Source organism: Cordyceps militaris (genome assembly GCF_000225605.1).
Source record: "Cordyceps militaris CM01 unplaced genomic scaffold CCM_S00001, whole genome shotgun sequence".
NCBI classification, from domain to species: Eukaryota; Fungi; Ascomycota; class Sordariomycetes; order Hypocreales; family Cordycipitaceae; genus Cordyceps; species Cordyceps militaris.
The window spans coordinates 4,212,432-4,229,099 of NW_006271969.1; the positions used below are offsets into that span (position 1 = coordinate 4,212,432).

The 16,668-nt window shown below is 52.8% G+C and overlaps 3 protein-coding genes across 3 annotated transcripts; 2 read left to right on the forward strand and 1 right to left on the reverse strand.

The window, feature by feature from the left end:
- Nucleotides 1-2,714: 2,714 nt before the first annotated feature.
- On the reverse strand, nucleotides 2,715-5,933 carry CCM_01310 (RNA processing protein Grc3; the record flags this gene model as incomplete). The annotated part of the gene is made up of 8 exons (XM_006666466.1): nucleotides 2,715-2,836; nucleotides 2,865-2,942; nucleotides 3,466-3,559; nucleotides 3,606-4,982; nucleotides 5,071-5,361; nucleotides 5,412-5,550; nucleotides 5,605-5,815; nucleotides 5,882-5,933. The coding sequence occupies 8 exons, from the start codon at nucleotides 5,931-5,933 to the stop codon at nucleotides 2,715-2,717; spliced, it is 2,364 nt and encodes a 787-aa protein (XP_006666529.1).
- A 485-nt stretch (nucleotides 5,934-6,418) lies between these two features.
- On the forward strand, nucleotides 6,419-8,439 carry CCM_01311 (RNA polymerase I, subunit RPA34.5; the record flags this gene model as incomplete). Its single annotated transcript, XM_006666467.1, has 2 exons — nucleotides 6,419-7,634; nucleotides 7,688-8,439. The coding sequence occupies 2 exons, from the start codon at nucleotides 6,419-6,421 to the stop codon at nucleotides 8,437-8,439; spliced, it is 1,968 nt and encodes a 655-aa protein (XP_006666530.1).
- A 6,086-nt stretch (nucleotides 8,440-14,525) lies between these two features.
- On the forward strand, nucleotides 14,526-16,247 carry CCM_01312 (aureobasidin resistance protein Aur1; the record flags this gene model as incomplete). Its single annotated transcript, XM_006666468.1, has 3 exons — nucleotides 14,526-14,944; nucleotides 15,038-15,945; nucleotides 16,099-16,247. The coding sequence occupies 3 exons, from the start codon at nucleotides 14,526-14,528 to the stop codon at nucleotides 16,245-16,247; spliced, it is 1,476 nt and encodes a 491-aa protein (XP_006666531.1).
- Nucleotides 16,248-16,668: the final 421 nt, after the last annotated feature.

Genomic DNA, 16,668 nt, shown 5'->3' on the forward strand with positions numbered 1-16,668 from the left:
GCTCTACGACTAGGGTAGCAGCATACCCGTATGATGTGATGGTGAGAGAATGGGAGTCGTGGGAGGGATTTAAGGAAGATCGGGAGCGTAAAGATCGTTGAAGCTCGTGGGTAGTGCGTGGAGGGAGGCGTGGCCACCAGGTATGTAACCATGGCCCATGGCTCATCGTATGCGAGTTTTTGGGAGGACCTAATAAGAGGCTGTCTCTGTCAGTGATGAGCGGCGGGGTTCCAGCAGGATCGAGAGGGCTGCAGGTGTTGGGGTGCGACTTGCCAAGGGCGCTGTGAGATGGTGGTGTGGCTTTACAGTGGGCTGCTCCGGGCTGACGGTGAATTTCCGACTCGAGTGCTGGACTTTGGGTGGGTTAGTGGACGTTAGTGGACGTTAGTGGACGTTAGTGGACGTTGGCTGGGTTAGTGCCTTGTGCCTAATAGCCATGGGAGAGCGGCGATTCGCCATCCCGGGGCAAGGGTTTTCTCTCGGCTGCCCCAGCCGCTGTGCCTGTCCTACACCATGCTTGTAGATGCGCGCACTACGGCATAGTCTCGACCACTGAGGTTGGCCTAAGCCCTTCCAACCCCAAGCTGGCTCTGGAGCTGAACAGTGACAAATACTACAAGCGTCGATGGTGCTGGTTAAACGACCCACAAGCGTAACGGGATTGCCACTAACTCTACCTCGGTACTGGTATTTGGGTAGCACATCAACCACGACAAAAAACAATGGCCAGTACTTGAATCCAAAGCGGCGGAAGCAGGCCTGGCCCTCATTCGAGTAGTTGATAATGCCTGAATACGCTGATCATCATTAGCCGCAGGCAGGCAAGCTGGTCTCAAGTGAGGGGTTGTCGCAGGAGGGGTTAACGGTTTACAGGGTCTCGCGCTCATAGCCTGGACAGATGTATCCGTCCCTGTAGGTACAGTAGGGATAATAACTCACCGCCCTCTGTCTTCTAATAAAACAAAACAAAACCGTCTGCTTCTTGCTTGGGCACCCAAGCGCATCGCTTTTGGCAGCACCCCGGCGGGGCCGCTGAGCCCCACTGAACTCTGTGTAACCACGAATTTGACCAAACTCGTTGCCAGGAACCAGCTTCACTTCACTGTCAGGCTAGCACTTGGGCAGACGCGATTGTGGCTAACTATCACCGGCCAACAAAGGATGCCGATTTATTCCAAAATATTGTCCAATTGTCATTTTCCTCTTTTACAACTCATCATCATCCTCATTCTTCTGCTTTCGTTCGTCGACCCCACCCTGCGCAGCATCATCGCTCATCCACCTTTTTAGCTCCAACGGTCACGAATCAGTATTTGCAACTACAATGGCTTCCACCCATAGTTAGGCCGACCATTCCGTCCCAAACTACAAATTACGGGCTCGCATTGTACCAGTAGGTACATAGCACCCGTTGAGACAGACCAATTCCACCACGCTTGTTGTTGATAACTAACGACATGACTCCAGAACCGCGACGTTTGCTCCCCTCAAGGTCTCACATACCGGTAACCGCTTCCCAACCGTTGCAGCCACCGAACGCCTTGTTCACAAATCCAAAAATGTCAACTTTCCTCTCTGGGCCAGCTGCATGTGTCCAAGACTTTTCCGTCCATCCCGCTGACTAGCGCGGTCAGCCACCGAGAAACTCAGACAAATGCTACATGCAACTCCTTGAACTTTCTTTTTCCTGTGGCTTGTCTAACTACCACATGCTAATAAGCTTGATCTTCCCTCGGACCCAGGTTTTCAAAATAAGAAAATAAACCGTCGTGGAAAGGACGGTTCGAAAAGGTCCGCCCCAGGACCACGCCGATCTACTTACTGCCTGCACATGGCCTGGGGTTCGCAAAACCAAAGACAATGCAACGCGCCGACTCGCCTTTGTTATCTCTTTGCTCACCTTTCGACTGTCGACTTTCCACTAATTTAGTAAACACCCGACCGACTGATCCTGCCCATTTCCAATGAACTGACATCGCCATCCCCCTCCAACTGTTCTTCCGAGGGTCGTGACACTATCCAGTCATACATCAAACTGGAAAAAGGAATATGGAACGTGACTGCCTGTGTTGATATCGCCAGGGCTGACTGAACTGGAGCTGCGGTCCGTATCTTCTCACCACAGGGAAGTACAAGATAAAGCTCGCCAGCATCGTTATTTTACTTTTATACATCTATCAAGCACGCAATTTACCGGCAAAATGCGCCCCCGTCGGCAACACACACCAAACCACTGCGTCCCTCATTGGCAAATACTACCCAGCAGTGACAGCGTACAATGCAGTCGTCCTGCAAGCTGACGCTCTACACGTCACGAGCACATTGCACTCTGTCACATTGCACGGCATTGGTACATCATACCGATTTTCCAACCCTCCTGTATTACACCCACCACCGAACCTGCATGTGGCTACCTTGTCAATACTCTGTTAAATCACCAATTTGGATATAGCCCATCTGTCGACCACAATTACTGAGCGCTTCAAGTAGTTTAGACTTGGCAGAATTTGGGAGGCAAGTACTGTACAGAGCAAGTTGACTCTGCTCGGACAAACGGGATGCGCCTCGTGCAAAGACAATCCGCGTGGCCTGCTGATCAGCAAGGAGGTGTTGCAGTGGCACTGACTCCATTGTGGAATGAATATATACACTCAGAGTAGATGGGAGTTCTCTTGCCGAGATATAACAATGCGCGGCGACCTCGGCCAAGGTTCTCATTGAACAAAACTCAGTCGGGGAGAACCGCGCGACCCGCTTGGTAATTGTTGACCAGCAGTCAAGACGACCCAATCGGAATGACTCTGCTCGAATTCGCAACTTTTTTGTTGGACGGACCCTGCCCTGTAATACGTCACCAAACGTACCCTGACCCTGCACCGCCAGAGTCTGTGATTGAGTTGCATCCTGCGTCCAGCTAATCAGACCGTTCTTGCCGGGAGAACCTTGTAGTATGATTGCGTCAGTCCCATACACGCGTGGAGGCTTGTATCGAGAAAAATAACGCGATAAGCTATTGCAGCGCGAGCGAGGGGTTGCCGCTCGACAACTCCGACCTTGTGCGAGGATGAGGCTCGTTGTAACCAGACTACAAAAGTCCACCGCCTCTGTACACGTGGAGATATGGGACAATGACGGGTATTTTGTCCTTGAACTAGATTCTTGCATGAGAAAACTGCGGTGCGACATTCATGTGTTACGTGACCTGTCATTATCGCGGTGTACAAGGTGCTCGTTCATATTCGTACTGGTCCTACCCATCGTACCGACTTTATACCCGTTCTCCAAAAACCAGGTTACCGGGTTGTGATACGAAACAAAAAAGGGCGTTCCGAGCCTTGCCTATCTCGGTGATCCGAGGTGATCAACTTGACACATGCTCAATCTAGTGCGGTGGTTCGTTCACACTATGCCACCATGCAAAGCGTTGTTGGCAGGACATGTGCCGTATAATCAACGGAAACAGACCGGACGTGCCTGGCATTTTCAATCGCGGCCGGACTGCCGAGCTAATCTCCAGTGTTTCGGCCCAGATCTCGCCGCACGCGCCAGACGCCTGATCCTGCTGGCCTTTTCTGGTTACCGTGCAGAATCTCCAGCCAAGGCACTGCGGGCACATCCTGTGCCTCTTCCACCGGGTCCTGCACCGGACCAGACTCCTCCTCGTTGGCCCCTTCATACGTCACGTCGACATCTCCTTGCTCTTTCTGGTTTTCGAGCGGTGCTGTGGCGCGTTGAAAGAAGAAGTCCTCGGCATATGCCCAAGTAGGGGCATCGAACTTTCCGTGGATGAGAATGATGTCGTGGCCCTGAGAGCGGGTACTGTGTATTTGGGTTTCCGTGATCGGCGAGATGAGCTGCAGCTTCTTGCTCTTGGTGTCGACGCCGCGCACGAGTGCCAGGCCCATGGCGCGGGAGTAACGGGGGTCTAGCGTGGCGTCGTTGGTGTTAGATATGATCGGTAGCCCTTCGGGTGATTCTATGATCCTCAGTGCAGGTGTCTCCGTCGTTTGTTCTTTGCTTCCTGAAATCTGCACAGTAGAGACTGGTGGCTGGGACGCCGAGTCGTAACCGGCAATAATGTCGCGAAACGCTTCGTCGGCTTCGACCTCGACCACAGCCACCACCATGCCATCAATCGCTGCTCTAAGTAGCTCGGGCGGTGACTGATAGTCGTACGATAGAATACCCTTGATTCCTCGTCGTTTTGAGGAATAACGCACTTCCCATGGCGGCAAAGCAGAAAGTGGCCTTGGGTTCCAGCTCAAGGTCGATGGACTGCCGGCTCTAGACACCTCCGCCAAGTGAAAGTATGACATGGCTTGCATGGCACGGAATTGAGAGCCTGTCCTGGTCGTGAATTCGCAAGGCTGTGATGGTAGCGTTAAGAACTCGTTCCGTGTGGAAGACCGTAAAACCTCAACCACATCAACGGGACCCTCCTCCGACATGTATATAACTTGGGAGGGTATCAATTTTGTTATAAGTTCCACCAGCAGATCAAGGCCTGTTCCCAAGATCCATCCAGGTGTATTGATCAGTAACGGACAGTTTCGCAATGTCCTGCGATATGTTTCGTATAGGTCCGTCGCGCATTGCGTGTAAAGGGAAGGGGACATGGCCGGCGATACTGATGCCAGAGCATGGCTGCGCATGACTCTGTGGCCAGCTTGATGCAAGCCGGGGTGGGAAAACGGCGTGCCGAAGTTGGGTCTAGTGACATGAATCAGAGAGACGGTTCCGGCCGGGGAGTATTCGGGTTGGCCAGGGTCTAGATCAATGACCGCGACTCCTGTGACTGATTGTGACGTGGCGGCTCGATCCGTGGTAGTGAGAAGCCGATTTGTGAGCAGCTTTGAAAAGGTAGATTTGCCAGCACCCTTGGGGCCGCATACCAGAGCTGATATCTGGGTTTGCCGATCAACTTTTGTCGACCCTATGATATCCGAAATTGCCTTGTTCCACTCCGGTGGCGAGTTCAATTCCTGTATAACGCTCCTCTTAGGAGCATCCTCTGAGGTACAAAGCTGCGAGATCAGTATGCTTCTCGAGTGACGTCTCATGATAACTTACAATCTTGAATGTATCTTCACTGGAGCTATCGGTCTCCTCAGAGTTCCTGTCAGGTTTATGCCATATTCGTTGGTATAGCGGTGATAGCGAGGAGAGGCAGAACAGTGGTCGATCTGCATTCTCGTTATGCAGCTCTAGACGTGTCTTCTCCGAGGTTCTGATAACAGGTAATGCGTGACAGTGAGGGGCATGGACCCAGTGAATAGTTTCGGACGCAGTGAGCGTTGCACCGACTATAGCAACCTCACCAGCCAGCACTTTAATGCCAAAACTCCCAAGCACAATGAAGCGCTGCGCACGGTCAGTGTACTGCAGCCTTTCCGGATCGAAATTGATCTGACCTCACTGTTGGATAACCGTAGCTCACTGTAACCATCTTTGTGTTTCCTATGGTTGTTTTTACCGAGGCGGAAAGACGAGTACGGAACGACTTTGGGAGTCGAAGCGCCACTCTCTGGTGTCGCGACACCTTTGTCGGTACTGTTGGTTGTTGGTCACCAACCGCAGAACAGACTGAATTGGAACCGTACTCACCTACGCTTAGACGCGCCTTCTCTACGGGCAGCAGCGCTCTTGGGTGTACTCGGGCTCTTTGGCGAGCCACGGTCTGCCTGCGCGACACGCTGCAGCACGCTGAACTGATTACCAACTCGTTGTTTTGGCTCGTCCTCAGGCGATGAGCTTGTCTCGCGCAACACGGCAGCGGCGGCAAGCTGCCGGCGAGCAGATAAGGCGCTCACGGCCGCTTGGGACGGGCTGGTCAGATATGATCATCTACATTTCTAGACTGGACGTAGATTTACGGACTCACATTGTGGCGCCTCCTGTCCCTCCTCTAGCTTGCGGCGCTTACTAGCCGACATTATGAGTTTGGTGGCCGCAGAGCTGAGACGGATACTTTTTTAGTAATGATTTGTATATGGCGACATTGTCGGTATTAGTAGAATGCTTGCGCAACTCTTGCGAAAGAGTTGATATTTGAGCCGACCTTATCGATAGAGTGTCCCCGCTAAAAGTTTCAGTATTAATACTTGCCATAAACCAGAGGCTCAGTAAGTCGACGATCAAGACAAAAAATGAAAGGAGTATATTTCTCATAACTATTTCGCTAACCCTGCGATTCAGCACACGGAGAAGACTTGAATAGTTCGTAACGAGCCGCTCTGTTGTCAAGGATAACAGGTTGTGCGCACGGGCCACTTTTAGACGTGGAGGGGAGCAGTGGCAGCAGTAAATTGATACCTCGACAAGGCGCGTGAAAAAAAAATAGTCGGAGCTTCACACCTTTCCCTTCCACCATCAATTGACTTCAACACAAGACCTCGCGGCCCTCCCGCAACGCGCCAAAATGGCCCCGAGAGAACCGTTCAAAGTTCATTCGCTCAGCAAGCACATTGAAGAGACCAAAAAGAAGATGAACGCCGACAGAAAGGTCTTCGCACGAACCCCGATCAAGAAGGACGCCGCTCCCGTCCCTAGCATCTTCGACCGCGACAACGGTTCCGACTCCGATACCAGCAGCGACGGTAGCAGCAGCTCAGATGACAGCGACATAGATAGTGCTGCTTTCATGAAGAAGCTCGCGGCAAAGTCCTCGGCCTCGAAGCGCCGTAACACAGGCGAAGAAGTCGCTGATAGTGATGTCGAACGCGCCTCTGCTACGAATGAAACGAAACCAGCCGACAAGGTTGCTACCCCCATCAAGGCCATCAAGGCCTATTCGTCCCCCTCCCCAAAGAAGACCTCCGTTGCGGCTGTCGAGAAGGGTAGTGAGAAGAAAGTGAGACCCGACGGCCCCACACAGAAATCTGAAGCCACCAGCCCCAGCAGCAGCTCAGACTCAGATTCTAGCTCTAGCTCCAGCTCTGAGGCCTCATCCAGTGATAACGACAGCGAGGGCGAGAACGAGAGTGAGACTGTCCCTGCTAAGGCGCCCGTTGCTTTGGAGAAGTCTGCCGACAAGTCCTCCCTCTCCAAGCAAACGGAATCTGACAGTGACAACTCTACCTCGGAGGAAGCCGAGTCTGAGAGCGATGGCGACTCACCACCTGCTGCTAAGCCTAAACGCAAGCCAGTTGCAAATGGTGTCAAAACAACCACCACAAAGGCAAAGGCAACCAAAGCCGACAACAGCAGTGACGAGACCAGCAAGGAAAGATCCGGCGATGAATCTCGAGACGGTGCCGAGTCCAGCGACGAAGAGCCTTCAGATGATTCCATACCCATCAGCGAGCAGGCACAGACTGGCCAGGTCGGGTTGTCCCGATTTGTGCCTCACAATATTGAGCTTGGCAAAAGCGACAAACACAGCAACGGCCAGGACGTAGCTCGCATTTGCAAGGAGGCCATTCTACAGGGCAAACAGTTTTGGTATTTTACTGTGCCCCACGCCGTTCCCGTCTCTCTTGTCCAGAAGCTGGAGTTCCCCGTGGATGCCTCGCAACAAGGTGACAACATTCTTTCCCACAACGGTGAAGACTATGGCGTCTCTTTTGATAGCACCGCACCCACAAAGTCTTTCGAGATCCTCATTCCTGCTACCAAGGACTCCGCGTACCAGTCGTGTAAGTCAGAGTTGAAGGTATTTATCGAGGCAAGTCACTAACTGATTCCCTAGCTCGCCAAACCACGGACAAAGTCGTGCAACTCCGAGCTATCACTCAAATTGGAGTTACAACAGCGACCCCATCGGCTATTGGCTCGTCAACCAATGTTGCTCGGTCGCAGCCCATTGATCTCAAGCCGCGCTTCCAGCCGATGGAATTCTCCAGCTACATGAGCACTGCAGGTGCTGGTGCTAGTACCAGTCATGATGTTGAGATGCAGGATACGCCGGCTAATGGCTCTACTCCCAAGACCGCTAAGAAGAAGGACAAGAAGCGTGTTGGTGCCTCAGACTCTAAGGAGACCGCCAACAAGGGCAAGAAGAGTAAGAGAGAGCACAGCGACTCGGAGGATGGGGATGCTGCCGCTGCTGAGCAGCTAATGGAAGAAAGCGTCTCTGCGGTGACCAAACACAAGAAGCAAAAGACTACTCGCCGTGCCAGTCTTGATCCAGGAACTCCAGTCTCGGCTTCAGCGGTGCGGCAGACTACCGTTCTGCCTCCCGCTCTTCCCGCTTCATTGGCCACTCGAGCTACTGTGTCCACGCCGGTCAAGAAGACGAAGAAGACCACGACTACCAAATCCTCGGCCAACCCAATAACCCCGCATCGCGGCGCGCAGGTTCCTGGGATCACCAAAAAGGAGACGCCAGTTCCTGTGCCTGTACTTCCTGGCTGGAGGTCGTCAGCTGCTACAGCCAGCGCGACTGTGAAGCAGTCGCCGAAGGATCAGAAAAGCGCTGCTGCTACCAGGAGCCCCTCCTAGATCAAGGGGGAACCAGAAGAAGCAGCGAGGACGATCTATCGCTATGGCTCTCTCAGCGCGAGCCCTCTAAAAAAGCGAGGCATTAGGCGAAGATAGTGTACATGTTTGGAAGTACATCTGCTACATTATATACCCAGGAATGTGGCGGTGCTATCTAACGATGAGAACTGAGAAAGGGTGAATGTGGCGACATAATTTTGCTTTTGAGGTGGCATTACATGGAAGGCGTTTAGGCACAAGAGATTTGTTCTTTGTTTTGCTGATTGATAATTCCTGTACTCTTTTTCTCTGCTGGCTGTCGAGTACGCCAGCAAGGCCAGAGGTATTGTTATACGTTGGAAAGGGAAGGACAACAGTGTACTCTACATTAGTCTGATTGATGAATAAAAAGAGGTGTTGACTACAGTTCCAATACTGCACATTCCGACGAATACTTTTTGGGTATAATGTCGGTGGCGTGCTGACTGCAGAGAGGAGCGTACGAACCAGAGCCAGTACGTCTTTTACGTTGCCAGTCTTTGACTAATTAGGTAGGTATTGTCCAGTCTGGAACGCAAGTAATTCCGCGGCGATCTAAGATCTGGGTGATGTTGTCTCCCACTCATAGACTGCACAGCCACCACCACACGCACGGCAGCGGCCCGGTGGGTGACAGTAAGTGACGTGGCGCAGGCCGGTTTTCCTATGCAAGTGATTTCCGGTCATTCGAATCGGATTCGGGATATGCATCTCCGTCCTGTATTCCCCGTGGTGCTGAGGAGCGCCGCGGCGATGACACTGCTGGCCGGCTGTTGCTCCGACGTGACAGAATGGGCAAGCCGACGACAGAGGACATTTCACGATGGGTGTTTAATGGGCCCCTGTTTTCCTAATGTCCGGCCCAGGTCAGGGGAATAATAATAGAGAGAAAACCCTGCTCAGTCCACAAAAAATATTCAGTGGGAAAGTCCCGGGGCAACGGGTCGATGGGAGTTGTTGAAGCGGGCAAGATCCGGCTGCGGTGAAGGTGGTGACTGGGTGGTCTGAGGAGCACATTATTTTCCCAGTGTTGAGTTTTTTACGTCCTGACCTGCATAGACAATGTCGTCTGCCAAGGTTCTCTTACAGTTAAGATCTAGTACAGATTCTGTAACTAGGGTATTGCCAACCCAACGGTATAATCTATTACGCCATGATGTTCATCTGATGAATCTCTTTGAGACACTGCAATTGTGAAATGGTACCGTTTACAGACTTCCTCTCACAGAATAGGCAATAGCACTACGATGCGCAAAGCAACGTGCCGGTGAAGCCGGAAATGGTGGAGATGCAGACCACCCATCAACTTGTGGGTTTGTTCTTGGGATGTCCAAGGTTTCCCCCCCCCCCCCCCGAAATGCGGATCGATTACGTCGCGCCTCGGTGACTACGAACGGCAAGCGCGAAAGGAACACAACTTTGCACAACTTCGACGAGGCTGGAGCTGTTGGCCAGATGGTCGGGTCAGCAGTGTGCATAACGAAGACTGGCCCCTGTAGTTGTGAATAAGGACTGTGAAGCGAGAAGGAACAAAGAGAGGAGTTGATCCGCCAAACCAACTATTTACTATTAGATGGTACCTGAATCTCCGAGTGGGTAACGTCACCCACCTACCCAGCCCGAGAAGGCTCTTGCAACATATGTAACCGCCTATACTCTTTGGGAGCAGTAACTAGTTGATGGCGCGCCGGAAAAAGCAACAAAAAGTGAGGCTTTGTTTCAAAAGCTACTCCGTAGTTAGTTGGGCTTTGTGCTCGTGGGAGCGCCAGTTGCGCGCGCGCACACGGGAGATTACACGCCCCATCCGTCAAGCCCAACGAACTGTCGCTGACGTGATGGAAAATTCCCGTTAGTTGCTAACAGAGCCTCCTTTGCCTCCCTCCATCGTACGTTTGGGGGATCAAGAATTCGTTGTTTGGAAAACAATATAGATGATGTTGCTTCCCGCAGCGTGGAACTCACGCTGTACACGTGCATCAAGATATGGCGTGTTCACAACCGCAATTCACATGATGGTAGCATTGGACGATGCAACAATGGCCGCCAATGTCCGGTTTACTGGTTATTAGTTATTACAATGAATGGAGAAAAAAAGTCGAGTCTCTTCACCATTCGGGACCGAGGCTCCGCGCTCCAGCCGCGTGGACAATGTACCTCGAGTGCCAAGGCCAAGTACCTCTGGCGGGCGGGCCCTTGCAAGCCATCGTCACTTTTTTTTTTCTTGTCGCCGCCCAGGAACGGAGTCAGAGAAACAATGTCGTCATGGCCCGGCGACCTTTGACTTGGGGCTGCAAGACTTGCCCGGTCGGTTATTAGGAATAACAGAAACTATGATAAGGTGTTGGGCTGCCAGGGCTCAACTGGATAGATTCGACATTGTCCAACTGGTTGGAGCTTCTCGATTGACCCCAACCAACTCTGGTACCAAAAGACACGCGACATGAACCAGGATTCGGGGTTGTCAAGTTGTGCGCGCCCCGTTGATCTTGTTTCTCGGGGGGCTTGTTGTTAGCGCAAGTCAGGGGCTCGACAGCTTCATTCTTCGCGAAAAGACTCAAAACGCGTCAAGGGAAATGACGGGTCCGAGGTCCCCTGCATGCCGCCACTGATCCTCTGCCATCTCCCGTCCATCCGCGATGGCTATTATTAAACTCCTTTTTGGCCTTGTTCGTTTGACTTTCTCCGCAAACTAGTCTCAGGGAGGGAAACAAAGGACTGATTGTTCCCAAGGTAACAACAAGCGTGCCTAGTGTAGTTTGTAACTAGAGTGCTCGCATCTCGCATCGCGCCTGGTGCTGCAGCGCCAGTCGTGCGTTCGATTAATATGACGTAGTTGGGCTGTGCGGTCGAACATATGCAAGGCAACAGCTGCGTGTCTTTGACGTGCTTCTCGGAGGCTGGAGGCTGGTTGTTATTATTAAGTAGGTACCTAGGTGTGAGACAGTTAGACAGTGGGGAGCCTGCTTGCCCTTGGAGGCCGCACAGCAACAGAGAAGCTGCCACGGCGGCTACCTACCTACATACCTAGCTAGCCACCATAATGTCCTATGTTACGAGTAAATGAAACGAATGATTCTCTTGCTTCTCAAGTAATGTAAGAAATGCAGGAGCAGAAAAAGGCTAGTTACCAAAGGAGTCTCACAGGTGGGGGGTTATGGCCATGTCTCAGATTTTTCCCATTAAGCAGCAAGTCTTGGCGTTTTTGTGTGAGGGCACATCTGTAGAGGATGGGTTTCTTATCGTTTTACTAAAATGCAAACGACGAGAACCTAAAACAGACTCACGCACAGATGCTGTTTGAAGAAGCTGCCAGCTGCCAGCTGCCAGCTGTTAGCTGCCAAGTCAGCGAGCTCCTGCCAGCCGGCAACGACCAATAATAGCTGCAAGCCGCCGCCAGCAAAGGGGCAAAAAAAAGAGACGCTGCAGGCACAATGAGACGCTAAAAGGCTTGGCGTTATTTCCCAGCGCCCTGAATTCAGCCAATCACAGGCCAGCATCGCTCTTAGCATCGTGAATCTTTTACGCGGAAAATGCCAGCACTAGTTATCTTGGCAAAATGACGATGAAAAATTTAGCACTTAGTATTGTATGTATGAACTGATAGTAAGCCCGACCTTGTCCAGCAACTTGCCCGCGTGACCAAAATTGCCCGACTCTACCACTCATTGATCAGTATCCATGCTTCACCGCTTGCTTGTACGGGATACCTAGTACCAAGCCTAGAGGGCAACACCGTAACTTCATCAATCCTGCCCCGTCAAAAAAAGAAAAACCCCGTCAACCCCCCCGCCATTCACCGACTTCTGACTTCTTGAGCCCTCGTCTGAGACAATACCTCAAGGCAGGATAGAATAAGTTAGCTCATTGCGACAGCCCTACCTACCGCCCTCTTTGATAGTTGATAGGCGACCCCGCCTCTTCGATCCATGATGAGCTCCAGCATCTCGGCATTTGCGCACACGACCTCTTGCTCCAGATGTCCGCCGCCGACGAGCGCCGCGGCATACTCGGCGCAGCTGTGTCCGCCACAGAGACCCTTTGCCACACCACGCCATGTATGCATCGCAACTCGGCGCACCCTGCTGCAGCCGGTGGCTTGCTCTTCACATGTACATACCAGCCACGGCGGCAAAGAGGAGCTCCTGGCTGCAATCGTTATTTCGTCTTGTGCGCAACGGGCTGTATGTAGAACACCCGCACTACGTAGATACATGCCTGGCCAATGCTTTGCTTTTTGAAACGAACCGGCACAAGAAAGCAGGGGAGCTGCTGAAGCAAAAGTCGTTTGTCTGCACCACGTCTGTGGCGAGCTAAGTAGCTGCCGTGGCCCTGCGAACCATCATGACGTGGGCGGTCGACACCAGCTGCAGGTTTGCCTCTTTGGACTAGCTGACCAGCCACGTCTTGCTGAGGCTCAACCCCATGACCTCGCCTACATCCGCGTCTGCCGGTGATGAAGTCGAGTTTGGTACGGACCAAAGAACCACTCAACCCAACCCATTCCAACCCTTATTATGCTAGTTAGAACCGAGGAGCAAGTTCTAGGCGCAAGTCTATGAGTAGTGGCGGGGGATTCAAGTGCCGTAACCCCATCAAGTCTGCGGCGGCGCGGCCGTGGTACAACAATATGTAATGATAATAGACTTCTTCGTAGGGCGGTCGACCAAGGGTCCTTCGCGTGGGCTGCAAAAAGTCAAAACGCGACGGGTTCGCCCGCGGGCATCATCTTTTTGTTAGCTTCATCGCGACAGCTCTCCAGCCACCCGCTTCTCCGTCACTGTCGGGGTCGCCAGTGTCCGAAAACCAGTCCCCGCGCGCCGCGGAGGTTTAACAGAGGCCGACCGCGCCGGTGGTGGAACGAGGGATTCGGGGCTGGTGCGCGGCGTGAGCAGGGCAACTGGGGTAGCTTATGGCAGGCGAAGAAGTTTTTTTTTTTATTACTTGGCTCGAAATGTAGGTACCTCGGCCCACTGGTGGATGTACCTTTCTGCCCGCTGCTTCCGGTGTCACCTAATCCTGGTCGGTACCATGGGAAGTCGTTGTTTTGGTGCATGTAAGGGCAATTTACAGGTCCTGTGCCTCTGTTACAGGGGGGGAGGCAGCCCCCCCTGCTAGCACAGATCGCTCTCAAGGCCCAGTTGGCCTGCAACCTCAGACCAGACAGTGGCACAAGAGCGCCTACTGCCACGGGAAAGTGGTCGTGCTGGAGGCTGCTCAGCTGTTCTCCAGTGGGACCATTCGCCGGAGCCTGCGGACCAGCCCAACTCTGAGCTAAAAAGAAGACTACAGTGCGCTAAAAAGTATCTTTTCAAGCACCTGTCATCCTTGGATTTGCCCTGGCCTCTCTGGCTCTCTCCCTCTCGCTGTCTCGCTGTCTGCCTGTCTGCCTGCCCAGACCCAAGTGCCTCAGGTGCCTCACTGGGTACCTACCTCCCCCCAACCGCCCCCAAACTACTCCTCCTCCCACACCTCATTCCTCCGCCACACACACACACACCACCCACCCTTCTTCCTCTCTTCCTCCTTCTTGCATCCCACATCTCTTCCATATCTTCTCCGAGGCCTCGTTGCTTTCGTCTTCCCACGGCTTTCTTTTCTGGCATTTTTACTCTCGCCTCTCGTCAATCCCTTGTCCGGTCGACCTTGATCCTCTGTCTGTATCGATCTGCAGTGGGCACGTGCCAGCGATTGCCAGACTACCATTCCCATCGAACCGCCAGCACCGACGTTGCCGACTCGATTGCAAACCCTCGTCCACGGCCACCCAAGAAGCAAAAAAAACAGAAGCTCGCCAGACCGAAACTCATTTTTGGATAGCATGCGATAGCCCGGGCCGCTTGTCATCGATACTGCTTTTTCCCGGCTTGCCTGCCTTGCTCCCTACCGGCCCAAGGCTTCCGCCACCCCTGTGTCCGTTTTGGCAGCACGTCACAGCACCTCCTTGGGCTGCCTAGTAGCAACACCAAACACCCAATCCTAGCGGGTGCATTTTGTCGTCGAAATCGTCTCGCCTGCGACCCTGCCGCTTTGTTCTGTTCGAATCCGTCGCCTCCGGCGCACGTACAGCCATGTCCGATCGTGCCGGAGCCCTCCCGGGCAAACCCAAGTTGCCGAATCTACTCACCGAAAACCTCAACCTGGCCTTCCTAAACCGCCTTCCCCAACGCTACCAGAATCGCCGCCGGCCGAGGACAAAGTCTAACGCGAGAGAGCAGGGTGCCGAGGATCTAACAAGTCTCTACACGTCCTTCAATGTCTGGGATGGCATCCGCGACCTGCAAAAGCACAACTTCAAAAAGTCGGACCTGCAATATGTCTTCCTCCTCTTCCTCACCCTCTTCTCTCTCTACATTGCGCCTTCGGCACCCGCGCTGAAATTTTTTGCTCTCGCCACTTCCGTCTGGCTTCTTCTAATGCCCGCGACACGTCAGATTCTACTTCCGTCATCGATGATTTGGATTTGGCTCCTCTACTTTTTCTGTAGTCGGTAAGTGCTTCACTTGAACAGAGAGTCCGGCGTCGCCTCGAAAGCTGCGCGCTGCGCCTCGTGCACTGATGATGTCGCTAATATCGTGTCTAGTTTCATCGATTACAAGTACCGTCCCCATATCTGGGTTCGCGTTCTCCCAGCTCTCGAAAATGTCTTGTATGGCGCCAATCTGTCCAACATCTTGTCCGCCCACAAGCATCCAGTCCTCGATATCCTCGCCTGGTTGCCCTACGGCATCATGCACTTCGGCGCCCCCGCTATCTGCTCCCTCATTCTCTTCATCTTTGCGGCGCCCGGGACCGTCAACGTTTTTGCACGTTCCTTTGGTTGGATGAGCATCCTCGGTGTCACGATCCAACTCATGTTTCCCTGCACGCCGCCCTGGTACGAAAACGAGAATGGTCTATCGCCCGCTGCCTACGGCATGCATGGCTCGCCCGCCGGTCTCGCCCGCGTTGACGCCATTTTCGGTATCGATCTTTACACGACCAACTTCACCAACGCCCCTCTGCCTTTCGGCGCCTTCCCTTCGCTGCACGCGGCCAACGCTGTTCTTGAAGCTCTATTCATGAGCCACGCCTTCCCCCAGTTCCGCAACTTCTTCATTGTGTACGCTGGTTGGGTTTGGTGGGCTACCATGTATTTGAGCCACCACTACGCCGTCGATCTTGTTGGAGGTGGTCTGATTGCCGCTGCCTTCTTTTACACAGCTCGTGCTAGATGGCTTCCCCAGAGACAGGCCGACAAGCTGACCCGCTGGGAATACGACTATGTCGAGATCGGTAACCGCCACATCATTACTGATGAAGAATACGGTCAATATTTCGGTCTCAATATTATCGACAACCGTCGATCGAGCCAGAGCGACGACTGGACCCTGGGCAGCAGCTCGAGCTGCAGCTCTAGTAGTGGAACCCTGAGCCCTGTCACCTCTGAGGAGACGATACCCGGGCTTTTGGATCTGGATTCAGATCACGAAAGCCAACGGGATCGTAACGGTCAGTGCAGAGACGTTGAGCTCAGCGAGGTCGTTGTACGATGAGACACCTCGGCCCTTCGATTTCACTGTCAGTTGGGTATCATGAAGACCCGCAACTGATCAGCCATCCACTCGAACAAATTTCAAACACGCTTCATTTAATTTTCGACAGACCTTTATTACATCTTTGGTATTCATCGGCACAGCGACTTGGCGCAAAACATTGGTGTTTCTTACGAGCTGTCGTGTACTGACTCGACACGCCCTTTTCGGACTATTACGCCATTTCTCGAGACATGCGAGGCCAATTCTAATTCTTAATACGCTTTGGGAGTGATGTTGCATCGAATTGGCCCCGGCATTCTTGCGACTTGGCCTTTTGCCTTTTTTAATACTTCATTTTTTTTACGTACGGCCACAATCTTTCTGGGACAAGTGCCGATAGAACTACGTAATGTATACATACATTATTTTAATTCGTGCATGGGAAAGGGTTCGGGGAACAGGAGGGATTGCTGCATTGGACCGTATTGGGGAACTGGGACAAGGAAAACCGAACATGCACTGAACATTCGCTATATATATACAACAAGGGGGGCTCTGGCTCAGGCCCTGCCCATGACGGACATGATGAGAAGGGTCCAGGACACACACGGCTGTGTGTCGAGGTTTGCGAAAACCTGGGTCCGACTAATGATTGAGAGACTTGGGGGTCCTTTATTTTGCCTATGACAAGGTGATG